General features: G+C 41.5%; 1 protein-coding gene across 3 annotated transcripts in view; it reads right to left on the bottom strand.

The window, feature by feature from the left end:
* ST3GAL6 (ST3 beta-galactoside alpha-2,3-sialyltransferase 6) overlaps positions 1-19,058 on the bottom strand; it is a 42,814-nt gene that overhangs the window by 10,689 nt on the left and 13,067 nt on the right. For all 3 annotated transcript variants that reach the window (XM_033146606.1, XM_033146603.1, XM_033146605.1), the window contains exons 2-4: positions 3,812-3,911; positions 2,478-2,558; positions 236-339 (exon numbers count right to left, since the gene is read on the bottom strand). In XM_033146606.1, coding sequence (XP_033002497.1) covers positions 236-339; positions 2,478-2,558; positions 3,812-3,900 — 274 coding nt within the window. In that variant the 5' untranslated portion in view covers positions 3,901-3,911. The remainder of the gene's footprint in view (positions 1-235; positions 340-2,477; positions 2,559-3,811; positions 3,912-19,058) is intronic.

Raw genomic sequence — 19,058 nt, 5'->3', positions numbered from 1 at the left:
AGTATAAGCAGGTGAAGAAGGGTGCATGCAATACCATGTATGAAGTGGAATGAGAAGGGGGAAGCAGGAAATCAGATGCTACATTTTCCATATCTGCTTGGTGTTGTACCATACTGCCTTTAAACAGCAACACCTCAGAAAAACTTCACACCCATTAATAAATAATGAAAGGTTCACTTTCATCATTTAATCTTGCATAACCTTATATTTAATGCAGCACATATCAATGGCTTACCTGCTCCTTTTATTCCATAAGGTAGTTCGATCCTGTCACTTCCATGGTCCCCAGACACTTTTACATAATTGTCAGTGCACAGAAAAGGATAGAATTTTTTCCCCCTAGAGGAAAAAGAGGGAGGGCGATATTAAATTGTTAGTTCATTTGTTTTATAAAATAATGCCATGTTTAGTGCCAAAAAAAAGAAACCATCCCAAGACTGCTTACCAACATTTCAGACAAGAACAGACAATAATTTTAATGAATTATAAATAACCCCAAAACAAATAAAAATGGGAGTAGTTAACAACCAGCACATACAACACATCAATAAAAAAATTAATGAAACAAGTAAATTTGAAAGGTCTACGTAAAAGTAGAGGCAAAGTCATGTGTACTTATTTAGGGAGAGATTTCCAGAAATGTGGGGCAACCATAAGAAAGGCCCTGTATTTGGTGTCCACTTTGGTGATGAGCCTTGATGACTTATTGTTATTATTATTATTAGACAGAATGCAGGGCCTCTGAGCCTGGTTGTAGGATCTAGGAAGATTCATATGTGCTTTAAGGGTCAAAACAAGCACTTTAAACTGAGCCTGGAAACAAAGAGGCAGCCAATGTAGACAGCACAGTATTGCTTGGTCCCCACAAGTACATGCAGTCAAACTTCGGTTGTCGAACGTAATCCATTCTGGAAGCCCGTTCAGCTTCCAAAATGTTCGACAACCGAGGCGCGGCTCGAAAACTGGAGCATTTACTTCTGGGTTTTTGGCATTCAGGAGCCGAAACATTCCAAAACGGAGGCGTTCGGGATCCGAGGTTTGACTGTATCTTGAAAGTTGTATTCTGTCCAGGCTAAAGTTTCTGAACTGTCTTTAAAGGCAGTCCTACATATTGCATAATTTCCTCTGCATGCAACCAGAGCATGTGTAGCTGAGGCAAGATCTGTTTCTCCATTGTCACCATGGTCACCATGGTCTCCATAGATTGCACAGAATCCAAGAGAACCCACAAGCTGCGCGCCTGCCTCTTTTAGATGGAATGCAACTTCATCCAAAACTCATACAGCAGTCTGTTCAACACTCAGAACTCCCATCTTTTCTAAATTAAACTTCATTGATTTGCTCTCACCTATCTAAAATCTCCCTTCAGACATACATTCAAGGGTTTTCATCACCTCTCTAAGACTAAGTGCTCAGAAAATATTTGTTCTGGATGCCCAATAAGCCTGACTATTCCATAGTAAATGCTTTTTCTGGAAGCAATGATCACTGAAATGAGAGCAAAACTTCCACTAGGTTTCCAGAAGTGACTTTTATGTCATATGAGAGACTGAATAAAATGCAGTAATTAATAGATCAGGAAGATGGAATAAAGTGCCTAAAAACTCCTTTTAGGAGGGAGTGTGTCATTTGTGAAGGCTGTTAAAGCAGAACAGAAAATGGAAGTGAACCATTTTCATATGTACATTCTGGCAAGTGTAGCTTTTATAGTCAAAAACCAGCTGGCGTCTGGCATACAGGCTTGATGCCTGATATGCATTGCTTGGTATTAATCCTCATGTTTTTGTGGCTCTAGTGCTGCACTGGTAAAAAAAGGGGTCCCTGCTCTTGTTGTACATAAATCTGCACTTAGGGTGGTCTGTGCCCACATTTGACTTGTGTAAAGTAGTTTGATTATACTGCACTGATGCAGTATATTTGGTGCTGAACTGCACTGGTTTTTCAAGTCACAGGCATATTTTGGATGAACTGCAGTTCCCAAACCATCTTCAAAGGGGGGGGGGTAACATGAACTGGTGTGGGTGTTGTTCTTTTGTTACTTTTTTCCTTATTGCATCATTTAGGGTAAATGTCTGATAAGCGAGGTACGTGAGCACACATGCTAAGTCAGAAAACAATTGTCTTCACTTGCTTTCCAGAAAACTGTATTGATTTGTAATGCTTTAAAAAAATCATCAGTATACTTATTTGAGAGTAACCACATTAAATCCAATAGGGTTTACTTAAGAGTAGAATCTGCATAGGACTGGTAACCATGGTGAAAACTGGTCTTTATTTGTAAATCCAAAATATATTTGTGTCTGGCTCCACCCACCACCAACATGTGGACATCAACAGATTACCATCAAGGGAACGCAACTAGCAACAGAAAAGAAGTTGCCCACCCTTGCTTTTGGAAGAGGGGACTGCAAGCCCATTCAGCACATGGTGGCCATTAGTAATCTGGGTCAATGACCCCTTCCCCCCTTTCCCCTTACTTTATTAAAGATGAAATGCCAGGTTTGTAAGGGCAACCTATTATTTGTCCTTTTCTGTCTCCTCCATCTGTAGGGGACAACCTAGAACAATAACAAATTCACCATATTAAAATAGACAGACAGACTGATAGGACGTAGTGAACATATGAAGCAAAATTTTATACACACACAGACACACGCTCCATTTTATTTACAGACAATCCGTAAAACCTGCCGCAGCATTCAATCTCAAATTAAGTCTTTCTAGGTCGACTTATTTCAGTGCACAAGAGTCATATGCTTTAAACTACACAACGCATGATGCTGAATTGCATATGCTTTCTCTTCCCTGGTTTATGGACTACTTATTCTGCAAGTTCAATGACTGATAAAAAGCACCCAAAATAGAACTTTAATAGAGCTGAATACAGAAGGCTTTGAAAAACGACATGCCCCACCCACATTGCCATATGACACCAGCTAAATTGAAAAGGAAACTGCCAATATCATAGTGCTGTTCTACAAATCTATGGTGCAACTACATTTCGAATAGTTCTAAGGAGGGTTGCAGCGTTTGGGGCTTTTTAATTCAGAGTAAAAATGAGCAAGTGGGTTAACAATGGGTGCTAAGTCTGTGCTTTTCTCGTGGTTTATTTCTATGGATCATGGCATCAGTGCAACTGGCATATGTTTCAGATAAAATATACCATTCATGAACTATCTGTGACCCTGATACAAGCCCCTGTCTTAAATTCCATCCGGAAGGTACAGCAACCATCCTGACCCTTAAGAGATACATACTAATCTTACGATTTACCAACACAGTTGAATTACCGCCCTCCTGTAAATAGGAACCAGACTTCACAGAGATAATGTGAAGACTAATATGGAGTAGGAACCAATCTTCAAACAGATAATGAAATCCTCTTTCAAGAGTAAATTTATGATTCAGGAACTGTATAACCATGTTGTCTTCCTGTACTGAAGACTTCAGAAAAGTGTAAAAATTAAAGCATCATGGTGTTCCAGTTTGGGTATTAAAAATCACTTTAAACTGTGAAATCCTCAAGCATCCTTAGTCAAAATAAGGTAGTGCTACCTTTTCAGATTAAGTCCCACTCAGGCCAAGGATGGGGGGAGGGGTCAGTGACACTTGCCTATAATGTAAATGTCATAAGTAATTCTGCAGTCATTTTGTTTTTCCTCAGACACATTTGCTAACTAACCTACCAACATGTTTTTCAGCTCCTGAATAAGACATGCAATTGCAGAGGTACAGCCGAACAATTCTTGGGGAGATCGGCAGTGACAAATTAACAGGTAGTTGTCTAAGTCTAAGAAGATGTTGTAATTACCAATAGTCATTTGTCCGTCGCAGGTTTCGGTGTAGTATAACATACATCACTCCCGCACCCAAGAGAATGGCACATATGATCCGTTTCATGACTGTCAAATCTGAAACAAAAGTTCAAAAGAGAAACGCCAGTGTTATTTCTACATGTCAAATTTGGGCGAAAGAAAGAAAAGAAAAAGAAAGAAAGAAGAAAAAGAAAGAAAGAAAGAAAGAAAGAAAGAAAGAAAGAAAGAAAGAAAGAAAGAAAATAATCTGTCACCTGTCATTTATCAGTTTCACAGGTTTTCTTTAAGTGTATGGACTACTCACTCCAATTCCAGCTGAAGTACAAAGGGGTTCATTGACATGCTTGCCTATTAATATGATATGAAGGCAGCTGTGTTTGCTCAATAGGTTTTAAGGTGTTTAAATAAACCAGTCATGCATAGTCTATGCTCTGAGCCTGGAAAAATGGTAGATCTTTCACAACTGTTTGACCAGGTATCAAAGCTAAGTTATGTAATAATATCCTCCATGATCCTGGTTAAGGGCATTGTAGCAAACTGTTCCTATATTTGCTCTCTGTCTTTGTTTTCAGCTCATTTCCTTTCTGCTTTCTTTATGTAAAACAAACACCTCCTCTGCAGCAAATACTGTGGCTTGCTGAAAACAGCTCAGCGCATTCTCTCTAACATACTATTTCCTAAACATGGCATTCTGTACTGAGCATCTTGGTCAACCTGCTTCAGCAAAATAGAAAAGCTCTATAAACCCCCAAACAAACATAGACTTTAGATTTATGCAAGGGGAGCACTCTATTAAATGGAGAACCAAGGCTGATTTAAATGCTCAAGAGCACAGATGGCCGGGGGGTGGCGGAGGGGAAAGGACTCTAGCATTTCTTTCCTCAATGGGGCCAAGATGACATGAGTTGTGCTAACTCCATAAAACCTACCGGTACTACCTCAATCTGGTGCCTTTTCAACTACAACTCCCATCTCCTGTTGGGAGTGCAACAGAGAAAGCCGTTCTTGTTGGATCTGGGCAGATCAGCCAGGAAGGAGAAGCCAGTGGGGAGGGACTTGCCTGGTCAACCAAAAGTTGACTCTAAATCAAGCAGTATTGTAACAGCAAGTCCTTGGGGGAGGAAAGAAGGGGTGTTCTTTTTCCCTACTGCCTGTTTTCCTTTGGGTTTCAAAGGAGAGGTTCAGAAGCACCCCTTATACGGAGCTGGGGGCCATAGTGCTGACCCCGATGCCCACATAGCAGGGGTTAAGATGGCAGCCTAAATGACCCAACACAATTTGTGCAATTCCACATCCACAGCCATATCCATGTTGCTGAGATGCCCTGGCTAAGGACATCTGTGTGCCACCCATTTCTTGTTCCTGCCAACTGACTGCTTTCAATGAGGGGGCTGGCACTGTGTTGCTTTTATTGTTATTATCTGTATAGCTTTAATATATTTTTATATGTATACATATACTTTTAATTTAATTTTAATTTTTTAAAAAAACAGCTGGGGGCACCAAGTTGGGAAAAGTTTCCCAAAAGCATTCATCAAATGAACTCAAATGGTTCAACATTCTGCCTTAAAAGCACGCAACTATGTTTCAGGCCCTCCTGAACACTTGTTTCATTTTTAGATGAAATGCTAATTTTGCATATCTCTACCTCTCTCGTGGGCAGATTCTCTATTCATTACAACTTTTAAAAAACCCAACAACCTTAACACTTTACAGTACAGATCTAATCATTAAAACACTTCGCATTTTTGAGCACGTCTGACCATCCAATGTATTTGTACAATCTAACAAATCCATCCCAGAAACAAACAAGAATTTCTGGACAGCAGATACCCCCGCCCAGCTGTTTCTTTTCATGATTCACATGGAAAGGAAGGGCTCTAAATTTTATGGATTGTTAACCTGGGCAGAGTTGTTTCTGCTCTAGCTAGAAATAACTATTTATGCTTGGAAAACATAAAATGATGTGAATTGATTCTAATCTGCAAAGGCTTGAGCAAACTGACTTCCTGAATTCCTCCCTATGATCACTACTTACTGAACTTGGTAGGCCTGCTGTATTGCCCATAGTGTACAAGACAATCACAGTTCTATACAAAAAAAAAAAAAGGAACAAAAATGCCATGGTGCCCGAAAGCCCACCAAATGAGTTGCAGCATAAGCTTTGGTGGCGGGAAAACCCTCATCAGATGCATGACATGTTATCCACAGCTAATGCCATGGACGAGTCTGGAACCCAATCCCAAAGGAGTACTGGCTGGCATCTGACTTTAATATCTGTCACTGCCTGGTATATCTCAAGGAGGTTTATCAAAGTGAAAGACACTGTCCTCTTTCTATGCTCCTCCCGGTGGAAACATGCAAATGGGGACAGATATACCCTGCTTTATGTTGTTTACATACTGTCTTCTCTTGTATATTATTTACTACAATGCTCGATGACTAAGCTCTTTAGCGACGAAACGTCTGATTACCGGAATGACGTCTGAGCACTGAACCACTGGTATACCGCAAGTGGACTCTTTACTTATTGTGTTTGCAATTGTTTAAGATAAACCTTGTTTGGGAAAGAAACTACTTTTGCCATCTTTATGGACATTTGAAGTTTGTATTGCTGCATTTTTTCTGCTCTGTTGTTTTAATATGGTTTTGAAATACTGTTAAAACGATAAACTACCTTGAGCGCTTTGCAGGAACGGCAAGGCACGCATGTAATAACACCAACAGATTTGACAACAAAAAGAAAAAGTGAGTGAGGAGGATAGCAAGCACTGAAGCAGCTACTATATCTCTGAATGGGACCAGATTGCCTTCCTGCTTGTCATGATGTTCTTCCTGGGAGCCAGTGGGTGCTTCTCAGTGGCTCATACTTCCCTGAGTACCTACAGCTCTGCAGTCCCAGGACTGTTACTGATTCCTATTACTGCTAACATTATTGATGGATACTGTTGTTGTTTTAAATTGCTTTAAACACTGCCCTGGGAGCGGTAACACTTAAAGGTGGAGTATAAGTTTCAAAATAAATCAACACATAAAAATATTTTAAGGTGCCACAAGACACTTTCTTGTTTTAACCGTGACCCCTCTGGAGTCACTCAGTATAGACACAAACTGTTTGAAAAGGGGCTTTCAGACAGCCCTGGGCTTTGAAGTCCCAGAAATCGGGGCTTCGAAGTGCAGCATCACCTAATGTCACAGTGCAGGTGGTCAGCCCCACCCATTTGTCAGATTTGTTCCACCAGGAGTAAGGAGATAAGAATATGACCTTCTGGCCAGAAAAGATTACCTACCCTTTCCGTAAGGGAAGGCAGGGTGAAACCCTGGAACCAAGAAGAGAAAGATGGGCATATTTGCCTTTTTAAAAACCTGGATTCCCTGTCACAGGGCCATGTGCCTCTGCAGGCTAGACCTACCCTCATGATTGGCATGCTATCCTCACCCAACCAACCACGCATTTGACAACTGTGGCCAATGATCTCCCTAAGTATGGACAAGCCTCTTGATGTTGCCAAACATACAGCTGATGGGGGAGGTGGGCACCGGTTGCAACTACACGTACAGCAGGGGAAGTCTATGAAGCCCAACTACTTCCTCACGGATGCTTTCAACACATTAAATTATGCATCTAAACTGCCCTATTGTGTATTCCTTCAAGCAAATCTGACCCTAGCTGCCATTCTTCAAATGGCCTGCAGCCACTGCTCCTATTGAAAAGTGTCCGAGGCTCAGTTTTCTTCCTTGTGCCAACATAAATACCACATACATAGGTTTTTGCAAAGTTACTTATTTTCATAGCACTAAACTGTTTGCTTTCTCAGGGTATCTTAAGCTATCCTGATAGCAGTAAGCCAAAAAGAAAAAAATCAACAATGGTTTGGTTTTTTGGCAGGAACAGTGTGTTTTGTTCTACAGTGGTACCTCGGGTTAAGAACTTAATTCGTTCTGGAGGTCCATTCTTAACCTGAAACTATTCTTAACCTGAGGTACCACTTTAGCTAGTGGGGCCTCCCACTGCCGCCGCACGATTTCTGTTCTCATCCTGAAGCAAAGTTGTTAACCTGAGGTACTATTTCTGGGTTAGTGGAGTCTGTAACCTGAAGCGTCTGTAACCCAAGGTACCACTGCACTAGCATTCTGAATGCTCAGTAATTAAAAGACTCCCTAAAGTAGAGGTCACTAACCCCAAGCCCAGAGGTTGAATCAGGTACCCAAAGTGATTTTTCTGTCCCATGGGGACCCTACTTTGTGGGGAGGTTGCAGTAAAAATGGAGGGATGATGTAGACAGAGCACAGGGGAGGGGACAAAGTTTTCCGCCCACCCCAGTAACTTGATGGGGGTCCCTCTTCCGGTTAAGGTGGCGACAGGTCAGACAGGCAGCTCCAGAGTGCCACAGATCTAAATTGATTTTTACTTGATTTTAACCTGTTTTAAACCAAGTATTTTATCAACTTTCAACTGTTATTTTAACTTGGAAGCTGGAGAGCAGATTAACAGCAATTAACAAGCCTGGGGCTTATCTGTTTTGTTGGCATCCCCTTTTATTGAGTGGAGACGCGTTGAAAAATCGTGTGTGATGGGCCAATGGCCGTAATAATAAATATCTATCTATCTGAGTAGCGGCTGAAACAGACACTGTAATAATTGAGATTTTAATTTGGTTTTAACACAGCTTTTAATTAGACTTAACTTGGACTTGTTTTATCAACTCCCCATTTATTTTGGAGACCTGAGGGCTAGGGACTGTGTTGTTTGTTGTTTGCCAGAGGGGTGGCCTGTCCCTTTTTAAATAATTCCAGTGTAGTGAATGAAGAAGTGTTTTAAGTTGCTACATATAAATCACCTTGGAGATGAGGCTCAGAATCAACCGCTACGAGAAACTGACCGGCCAACCTGGGAGGAAGCTGGCCTCAATATGAACTCTTATATCTTTAAATAAGGAATTTCAATTATTTCCTTCATCTTCCTGGGTTACAAAAGGCTTACAATAGGGCGATTATGGCCAGACTTTGCCCTCCAGCTGTTTGGGGACTACAATTCCCATCATCCCTGACCACTGGTCCTGTTAGCTAGGGATGATGGGAGTTGTAATCCAAAAACAGCCAGAGGGCCAAGTTTGGCGATCACTGCAATAGGGGAAGATGGTACTCACTCGTGCCCAAGCTCCAAGGGCCCCCCTCTCCACAAGGAAAGCCAAAGGACGGGCCCAGCATCAGAAAACCATCCTGGACTTTTACAGGACAGACAACACACCAACAGGGACTAATATCACAAATACAAGGTACAATTTTTTTATTTATTATTAAATACAAGGTGCCTGGACGCAATTCAGCCTCTTGATAATCATGAAAGTAGATTTTATGGGTTAATTGTGCCGTTAATTTTATTTCATTGTATATTTCTTCTAGCTCTTACTCAGTACAGTATGTTAATTTAAATAGCAGTGTTGTTCCCCCAATTTTTCTCAGCCATTCTGATATGGGAGGCGGATTTTCATTTCTCCAGTAACATCTGCAAATCAAAAGACAGAACTTTTTCAACTTCTGCCCAAATCATACATAGCAGGACTGTTTTAGGGTTCCTGGATAATCTAATACATTGTTCAAAAGTTCCTTATCTCACCAGCATATATGCACAAATTCATATTTTACTGATTTACACCTCCAGCACCAGATGAGTTTTATATATTTTGCTTAATCTGTGTAGTTGTACAAATTTTAAACTGTTTTCTTTATGATTTACGCTTATCAGTAGTGATGATGCAGTGTTAAACAGCCAGAACCATTATTCAGTTTCCATATAGAGATTATATATTGATAAATCTTTTTCATTTTTTTAAATGTTAGGGATAGTTAATCAAAATTGGTATCTTACAATATTTGGTTTATTTTGCTAATTAAGATGCTTTGGTCTGAGTGAATCAGCATCTCTTTCAAAAGATCTATATTCACAATGATATTTGTAATGCATATTCAGTTGACCGGCAATATGCCTTAGCTGGAAAGATTGAAATAATGGTAGTTGTGCAGAAACAATGTTACTTGTTTATATGAACTAATGTGCCCATAAATAATCCAGTTTTTTAAAAAAAGAGAGAAAGAAACTTCCAGTATTTTTGAACACTATACTAGTGAATTTATTTGTGAGCCAAGATATACTTGGGGATATACTTGGGGGCAGTGCTAGAAACTGAGATATGAAGGCTAGGAGCTAAATGGCACCTTAAATCTAGGTTATGGGCACAACAACGGAATGTCTAGGCATACTTTTTAAATAACAAGAATACAAAGCTGAAAATGAACAAAAAATGCAGCTAAAATCTTATAGTCTTTTTTTACATGGTCTAGTCCTCTTCTGAAGACTGCAGAAAACAAAGCCATGTTCCTCTGCCCACTCCTCTAATACTCTTAAGAGGGTACTCTTCTCCAGTCTTCAGAGAGAGGCTGCAAGTGGGGAGGCAGAGAAAGGTCCTCCTTTCCCTCCACTCTGCAGTTTTAATCTGAAATCTTAGGTGCAGTACTGTACCCAGCAGTGGTGTAGGGGGCGTAGCGCCCCAGGTGCCACTCTGGGAGGGGCGACATGATGACCCCTGCCTCCCCCCAGGTGTAGAGCGGCCGAAGGCGCGGTGGCCGTAAAATAGGCAGCCCATACAGACTGCGCATGTGTGGCGATGCGCAGTCCGTACGGGATGCTGCCATGCAAGCCACAGCCTGCAAGGCCACTGCGCACGAGCGGCAGCCCGTACGGACTGCACATGTGCGGCATTCCGTACGGAGTGCGCACGCGCGGGATGCCACACATGCACAGTCCCTATGGGGTGCCGCGCATGCGCAGCCCCGGGTGCTGGAGAGGGTTCCTCCGCCACTGGCGCCCAGTCCTCAGAAACTGCTCATGCTATTGAAATTACTTGTCACAAAATGTGCCTAGAAAAATGGGAGTTCCGAATGCTGCTTGGGGGTAACTGATGTTAGTGTTTACACCAAACATTTAATACCGATTTAGAATGGATGTTAAGACTTGAGAATTAATAACGTATGTTCTTAGTTGTACCATAACAGTTTCCAGAACTATTATTATAGATCTCTTATTCTGCCTTAATTGCTTTGTCTATTTTGAATCACCTTGAGATAGAGGCCAAAGTTTTACTGCTTGAAAGTATCTTGTTAGTGCAGGTATTTCAAGATCTCTGTGGATTTATGTGATCAGATGCATTTTATTTTTTAAAAAATTGGTCAACTTTTTAATTTAAAACTTTCAACTTCCAATGCATTCAAGGTTTTGAGGGGAAATAATTTCTCTATTCACCAGGCCTACAAAAGTTCTATCAATCTCTGCTACCTTCCTTCTAAATTATATTTGTAACACCTCTTGCTTTGCAGCAGGATGCTATGACTCCTGCTCACATAACTGCTTTTTGTCTCTTGTTTTTGCAAGAGCATCCTTTTTGAGCTTGGGAGTGAGGGGGAGAGAACCAAGCAGAGTATTCTAAATGTGGGTGCCCCATGACCTTCGTAAGAAGCAACCCACTTGAACTTTGCAAGAGCTTTGGTCTCTATTAGACTCCTCCCACTTCCTGTTAGCATCCAGATAAAACATAGCCACTAAGAAAGAGGAAGCTGTGGGTGAACCTTTCAAACAGCAAAGCACTTTTTTTCTGGCAGAACTCCTGTGCATTTAACAGTTGCCTGGCAGACAGTCATTTAGCAGCTTGAAACGTTTTCCTACAAGTGGTGTGGAACGCTTCCTTTCCTGAGCATGTCTGCCATCCAAGTAGCTCTTAAATTACAGAGAATCCTTGCCAGAAAGGAGGCTGCCAACAGCATTGGGCCCTCCTTATCTGCAGACGAAGGAAATAGAATGATCAATATAAGAACAAGCAAACAAAGGAAGTGTGGGAGGATTGTGGGCAATATATCTTCTTCTTCTTTGCTGACCCCTCATAGACGAGTAAGAAGCAGCAGTATGTGATGCTGCTATTGTCTCTTCCTCTGCCAATAAGAAAAAGGGTTTGGAGAGGAACTCATATCAGGTGGACTCCACATAAATGCGGTATCTACTTCTGTTCGGAAGCCTTTGAGTCATATCTGGCTCAGTAGGAGGCACTCCTTTAGTTTCCAACCAAAGGATAGAAAAATTTGACAAAGTGGCAACAAAATTTGGGAACCAGGGGACTTAAGAACCCAAGCAGAACCCTACTAGATCAAACCAAAGGCCCACTTAGGCCAGCATCCTCTTGTCACAGTGGCTAGGCAGAGGCCTGCAAGAAGCCAGAAAGTGGGGCACAGATGCGACAGCACTTTAGAGGGCTAGGAAAAAGAGGGGCTGACCAGGGGCATAAGCAGTTGTAGGAGACAGAGGCAGAGCACAATGTTAAGTCCTTCTTCAGGTAAACATGCCTAGATCAGAGAAAGAGGGGTCTCTCTCTCTCTCTCTCTCTCTCTCTCTGTGTGTGTGTGTGTGTGTGTGTAGCTGTAGCTTGAAGGTAGAAAGATGTAGCACCAAGTCATTATTCCAGGGGAGGAGTCCTAGAAACAACAGGCAGCCAAGGATAATGAATAAATAAGGTCAACCTGGACGTAGGACTCAATGTATCATTAGAAAGCAGAAAGCACATCAGAGTTTTATATTTTAATAGAAGGTACAGAAATGATTTCCAGAGACACTGTACGCAAAAGTGGTTCCTTCTGCAGCTACCTGCCCGATGAAAATTTTTCCCCTGTGCTGGAGGGGTGCTTTTTGCTGGGATTCCAGTGAGGGAGAGAGAACTAAGCCTCGCCACCTTGTACACTCTGGTCCCTGTAAAAATTGTTTTTAATTGCTTATTACTATTACTTTCAAAGCCCTAAATGGCTTCCTAACAATTCACTTGGTATCACATGTACTTTGGCTCTTATTTAAGACAGCAAAAGACCTTGAAAGCTAAGGATAGTAGAAATGGAGAAGTTCAACTTCTGCAACATCTGTTGTCATAGGCACTCCAGAAGTACCTAATAGTGCTGCATGTTTCGGAACTTCCTCAAACTAAGTTTGTATTGATATAAAGTCTCACAGAATAGCTTGCATTTGAGAAATTCATGCTGAGTGATTGAGTCTAGGGAGTTATGGACCAGCTAGCTTATGTCTGAATTATGCACATGGAGCAGAACCACATCAATGAGCAGCTATAGTCATAAATCAGGCATCCCCAAACTTGGCCCTCCAGCTGTTTTGGGACTACAGTTCCCATCATCCCTGACCACTGATCCTGTTAGCTAGGGATGCTGGGAGTTGTAGTCCCAAAACAACTGGAGGGCCAAGTTTGGGGGTGCCTGGTCAAAATGGTTTATCCAGCCACATGAACTGAGCCAGAGTGGCTGATCATTAACATTAAACATCAAAGCTTAACCCATCTTATCCACAAACAGGTGCCACCATGGACTATCTAAGGTTGCCATATGTCCTCTTTTTCCAGGACATGTTCTCTTTTTTCATGGGTAGAGTCATCAGAGCGATTCATAGTTAAAAGTAAAACTCTGCAAATGTGTCCTCTTTTTTGCTCTTCAAAATATGGCAGCCCTGTGGGACCTTCGGGGAAATAAATAATTTTTGCAAAATAAAACACTGCCCACTCAAACAGATGAGTGTGCCAACATAGATGAAAGAAAGTTTTATGTTTTGTTTGGGAAGGTAAAGCATTCATTAATTCTCATACCTAACACACACTAATTTATATTATCTCTCCCCCAGCTACACATCCATCCATCCATCTTCATTCATTCTCTCTCTCACACACACACACACACACACCTCTGTCCTGAAATTACTGTAGCGGGGTGTGTGTGTGTGTTGTGATTTTCAGAGAGACTGCTGCTAGAGTTAACATTCCCTCCAAACCTACAAACTACACCAAAATTCCTCCCATGCAAAAATTCATATTGGGGGAAAAACACTCACAGGAACCATTTTTTCCAAGCCTAATCGTGAAGTGAAAGGACAAGAGAGAGAGTCATAGCACACAGGGAGAATAGGGTTAATCCTTCCCTCTCCAGTTGAAACTCCTCCCTCCAAAATGTCCTCTGTGCAGCAATTAAATTTGAATGCATTCTTCCATTAGTTCACAGGGGAAGAGGTGCTGCACAGGGGAAGAGGTGAGGAAAAGCAGGCTGTGGGCCACATAGGGAGCACCTCACCTGTAGACTAGTGGTTTCCCAAATAGCTCAATGCTACAAATGTATACAATTATGCCTGGCATGGAGAAAGAAAGAATTCCCTCTTGGTCCCGATACTAAAACTCAGGTTCCTCCAATGAAGAAATTGCTTAGCAGCAATGGAGGTTGGTCCCTTGCAGAACTCAGTGGGGAAGAGGAGAGGGCCTAAACTAGAACAAATTCTCCCCTTCTCCAATTGGCTCGGGCTCCACCTATTGGTCTGCCAGCCTTCCACCCCAATGGGCACCAGCCACCATGGAGTAGCAGCAGATTCAGAAATGACTACTTATTCATGCAATGTGTGTTTAAATTTATGGAACTCACTGCTGCGAGCTGATGACAATGGCAGTTATGTTGGATGCCTTTAAAAGTGGATTGGACAGATCCATGGAGAACATGTGCCTACAAGTAATGACAACTGTGTGGAACCTCAGGAACATCAGCTGCTAGGGAGCACAGCAGGTCTTCTGCCCTCTTTTCTGGCTTCCCAAGAAATCTAGTTAGCCGCTGAGGGTATTTTGGCCTGATCCAGCAGGACACTAGTTTAAGATATAAATGCATTTTGCTGAACAAGCTGCATGGCTGGTTTCTGGGCAGCTGCTATAAATTAATAAGCAGTTGCCTGCTTGTGGAGAGGGTTTCACAGTTATGAATTCCATGTGCTTAACATAGCTGGGGCGCATTGTGTCCAAAAAAACCCTATGAGAGATAAAACATCTAGATACAGAATACCTCTCTCCCATGCACATACTTTTAGCCTATGGGCCATCAATTGCTCTAGCCTGATTTACAAGCCACAGAAGGCAAAAGCAGGAATAATACTATTAGAGGTATGGATTACCCTGTTTGAACAGAAACGGCAATGTAATGGAAAATGCATTAAACATACAATTATATGAGATAATGGGTATTTTATTTTTTTTTAGAAGTTCACGGATGGGTCAAGGAAGGAAATATTCCTTATATCCTGTAGCAGGAGTAGCATGGACATTCATTAGTTAGTGCTTATGAGGAAAGAGGCAAATTACGCTGACAGTCGGGAGTGTCTTGTTTCTGAAGAGCTTCAGTATGAAACAAAACATGCTGCTGAGCACTTGGCCAAAAAAATAAAAATAAAAAAGCCAAGAAAGCGGAACACTAGACAGCCAATTAAACTTCTTTTTTTCAGAAAGCTACTCAATTCTAAAATAATCATTCAGCAAGAAGCTGTTCTTACTTGGCTCTGGCTCCACCTACTATTGGTCTGCCTGCCTTCCACCCCAACAGCATTTGACTGTGTCGACCACAGCAAACTATGGCAAGTTCTTAAAGAAATGGGGGTGCCAGATCGCCTCATCTGTCTCCTGAGAAATCTCTATGTGGGACAAGAAGCTACAGTTAGAACAGGATATGGAAAAACTGATTGGTTTAAAATTGGGAAAGGAGTACGGCAAGGCTGTATATTGTCTCCCTGCTTATTTAACTTATATGCAGAATTCATATTGTGAAAGGCTAGACTGGATGAATCCCAAGCCGGATTTAAGATTGCCGGAAGAAATATCAACAACCTCAGATATGCTGATGACACAACCTTGATGGCAGAAAGTGAGGAAGAATTAAAGAACCTTTTAATGAGGGTGAAAGAGGAGAGCGCAAAATATGGTCTGAAGCTCAACATCAAAATACTAAGATCATGGCCACTGGTCCCATCACCTCCTGGCAAATAGAAGGGGAAGAAATGGAGGCAGTGAGAGATTTTAGTTTTTTGGGTTCCATGATCACTGCAGATGGTGACAGCAGTCACGAAATTAAAAGAAACCTGCTTCTTGGGAGAAAAGCAATGACAAACCTAGACAGCATCTTAAAAAGCAGAGACATCACCTTGCCGACAAAGGTCCGTATAGTTAAAGCTATGGTTTTCCTAGTAGTGGTGTATGGAAGTGAGAGCTGGACCATAAAGAAGGCTGATCGCCGAAGAATTAGTGCTTTTGAATTATGGTGCTGGTGGAGACTCTTGAGAGTCCCATGGACTGCTAGAAGATCAAACCTATCCATTCTGAAGGAAATCATCCCTGAGTGCTCACTGGAAGGACAGATCCTGAAGCTGAGGCTCCAATACTTTGGCCACCTCATGAGAAGAGAAGACTCCCTGGAAAAGACCCTGATGTTGGGAAAGATGGAGGGCACAAGAAGAAGGGGACGAGATGGTTGGACAGTGTTCTCGAAGCTACTAACATGAGTCTGACCAAACTGCGGGAAGCAGTGGAAGACAGGAGTGCCTGGCGTGCTCTGGTCCATGGGGTCACAAAGGATCGGACACGACTAAACGACTAAACAACTGTTGCTCTGATATGTGTTTTCCCTAATGGGACAGTGTGATTTTTCTGCTCCTAACAGTATTAACTGTATCATGAAATTATTTATTTATTTATTTATTTATTTATTTTTGGGGGTCTTTCAGCCCATCCTAACACCATTCAGATGTTGCTGAGCTGGGTTAGTGGGATTTGTTTTTCAGGAACATTTGGTGAGCCAAAGGTTCCCCACTCCTGCTCCAGTCTTTCCTTCCCATCCCTTCCCTTCCCTTCTCCATCCTCTTATTTCCTGACAGCAGAATACCTCATTTTCTAAAAATATATTCATAGGAAAGGAAGAATGACCCAGAGATACTATATACTGGATTGCTTTTTATAGATTGAAAAGGGTTGTTTGGGAGAAGTAATGTGAGCATTCCAATTGTAAGCTAAAATCAAAGCACTAAAAGGCCAAACTGCAGTTACAATTCATATACCCAGTCTATAAAGACAGATTTCAGGGAGACTTTTGCCACAGCAGCCTGATTTTCAGAACCACTTCACTTGTTACAAAATACATTTGAATCTGTGTAGGAAACAATGTGCAACTCATGTGTAGATAATCATGTGTGATGGTCACACACATTGTTGCTTTTCTTAAAAACACAGGAATCTTCCCTATACCAAGTCAGACCACTGGGTCCACTTAGCCCAGTATTGACCTTGTTCCAAAGTTAACATTAACCACAGTTAAAGCTGAGGCATCAAGTAGATGGTCACTTAAACTGACTTATTACATTCCCTTTCCCGATTAAAGGAGACACAAGCCAAGAAGAACCACTCTTCACTCACAGCCCTAATGCTTTGGGGCAATGACAGCTCATTAACCATCGTTAAGAAGGCGGTCCAGGCTGACAAATAATGCTAAGCTATGGTGGATGTTAACTAATGTTTTATGAACCAACCACAACATTTGGTTAATGAGTGACCTTTTGGTCATAGTTAATAAACCATAGTTAAGCTGCCTGGCCTGGGTTCACATCAATGCTAGCCCATTATTTAAGAAACCACATATTAATAAACCTCGGCTCAGCATTATGTGCGAACGAAACAACTCTTTATGTAGACCCGCCAGGGCTTGAAGAGATGCTAGGGGTTCAAACTGCAATCTTCTTCATGCAAGAAAGACACTCTACCACTGAGCTGTGGCCCAAGCTATGATCCAAAAATGTTTTCCCCACTTTTCGTGCACAAACCAGGAAACTATTATTCCAATTTCACTGCAAAGTCACTGGACACTTACAGTGAAGCAGTCACTGCACTTGAACAGATGGACAGCAGACATGATAAAAGTCCTTTTCTGAAAAGAAACACTGAGAAAAATCTGCAATTCATAATTCTGATTTTTGCTCTTTCCAAAATTCCCTGCGTTGCTCTGAAAGGGCACGTGTCTGTGGCCAAAAGTATATCTTATCAGAGGATTATTTGTCCCTGCATGCTTCATTACATTCTTACAAAAGACCAATTTGCAAGCTGCAGGAAGTTTCAAAGAAACATGTTTCAAAAGGAAACTTGCAACAAGCTTGTATGAATCTTTTGTTTCCTGTGCCAAGATAACCTTTCCCCACAGCTTCCTATATTTACAACAACTCTTCCTGCCCCCAGGCTCCCCATCTCAGCCTTTGTATCCTGGGACAAGAGGAACTGTTGCCTGCTTGGATGAGAAAGGCTCCTTTACCTTTCCAAGAATGAAGACCATCTGTTTCTGGAAAAATGACAGGTTCCCCTTTCGGACCTCATTCTTGCACACTATCCTTAGAATCATGGAATCGCCTTCTAAATCCAGCCCGCTGATGGTCTGGGAATCAGCGTGTTTTTACATGAGTAGAATGTGTGCTTTTATTTAAAATGCATCTCTGAGTTATTTGTGGGGCATAGGAATTCGTTTATTTTTATGTTTATTTTCAAAATATAGTCCGGTCCCCACGAGGTCTGAGGGACAGTGGACTGGCCCCATGCTGAAAAAGTTTGCTGACCCCTGATCTAGTCCAATCCCCCGTAATGCAAGAAAATGCAGCTGTGGGGCTCAAACTTGTAACCTTTGTGTTATCAGCACCATGCTCTAACCAACTGAGCCATGCGATCCTTGCTCCAGAAGTACAATAATGGGGGCAGTTCCTTCCTAGGAACTCACTTAACAGCACTACTGCACTACAGAATCTATCTATGTGAACTAGTTTTTGGCATGCATTGATTCTGTAATATTGAAGCCTATTCCCGAGGCATATTTTCCTTGATCTGCTACTGAATGTAGAAAATGACTAACATATCACTTTGAAGTTCTGAGAAATCTAAAGTGCCTGAGAACAAGTTTGGGTGTGATGGAAAGAAAAAGAAGCAAAAAACCTCAGATTGGTGGCATCTAAAAATGTAAAGACATTTGTTTCTCAGTTGGTAAGAATATTATTATTATTATTATTATTATTATTATACACAAGTGCTATGAGATTTTTGTCGTTCATGTGCATGTTTTTGGGTTTGGTTTTTTAAGGCACCATCACCCCGTTTTCAACTGGGAGATTGTGGAGGTTATGTAAAGTTTGCACTACAGTTATGAAAGAAGGGATAATCTTTAAAGTGCATGGAAAGATGGACAGTGTCACTTGCTTTGGCATTCACACAAAGGAAGAGAAAAAGTAGGTGGCACAATTGTAACATGAGAATCTAATGAAAAGTAAAGCTGATTAACATGAAGCAATCAAATACATTTCCACGAGTATAAAAG

The sequence above is a fragment of the Lacerta agilis genome, chromosome 4, assembly GCF_009819535.1.
Source record: "Lacerta agilis isolate rLacAgi1 chromosome 4, rLacAgi1.pri, whole genome shotgun sequence".
NCBI lineage: Eukaryota > Metazoa > Chordata > Lepidosauria > Squamata > Lacertidae > Lacerta > Lacerta agilis.
Note: the sequence above shows the minus strand (reverse complement) of the source record. Positions and strands in the feature narration are given on the sequence as shown.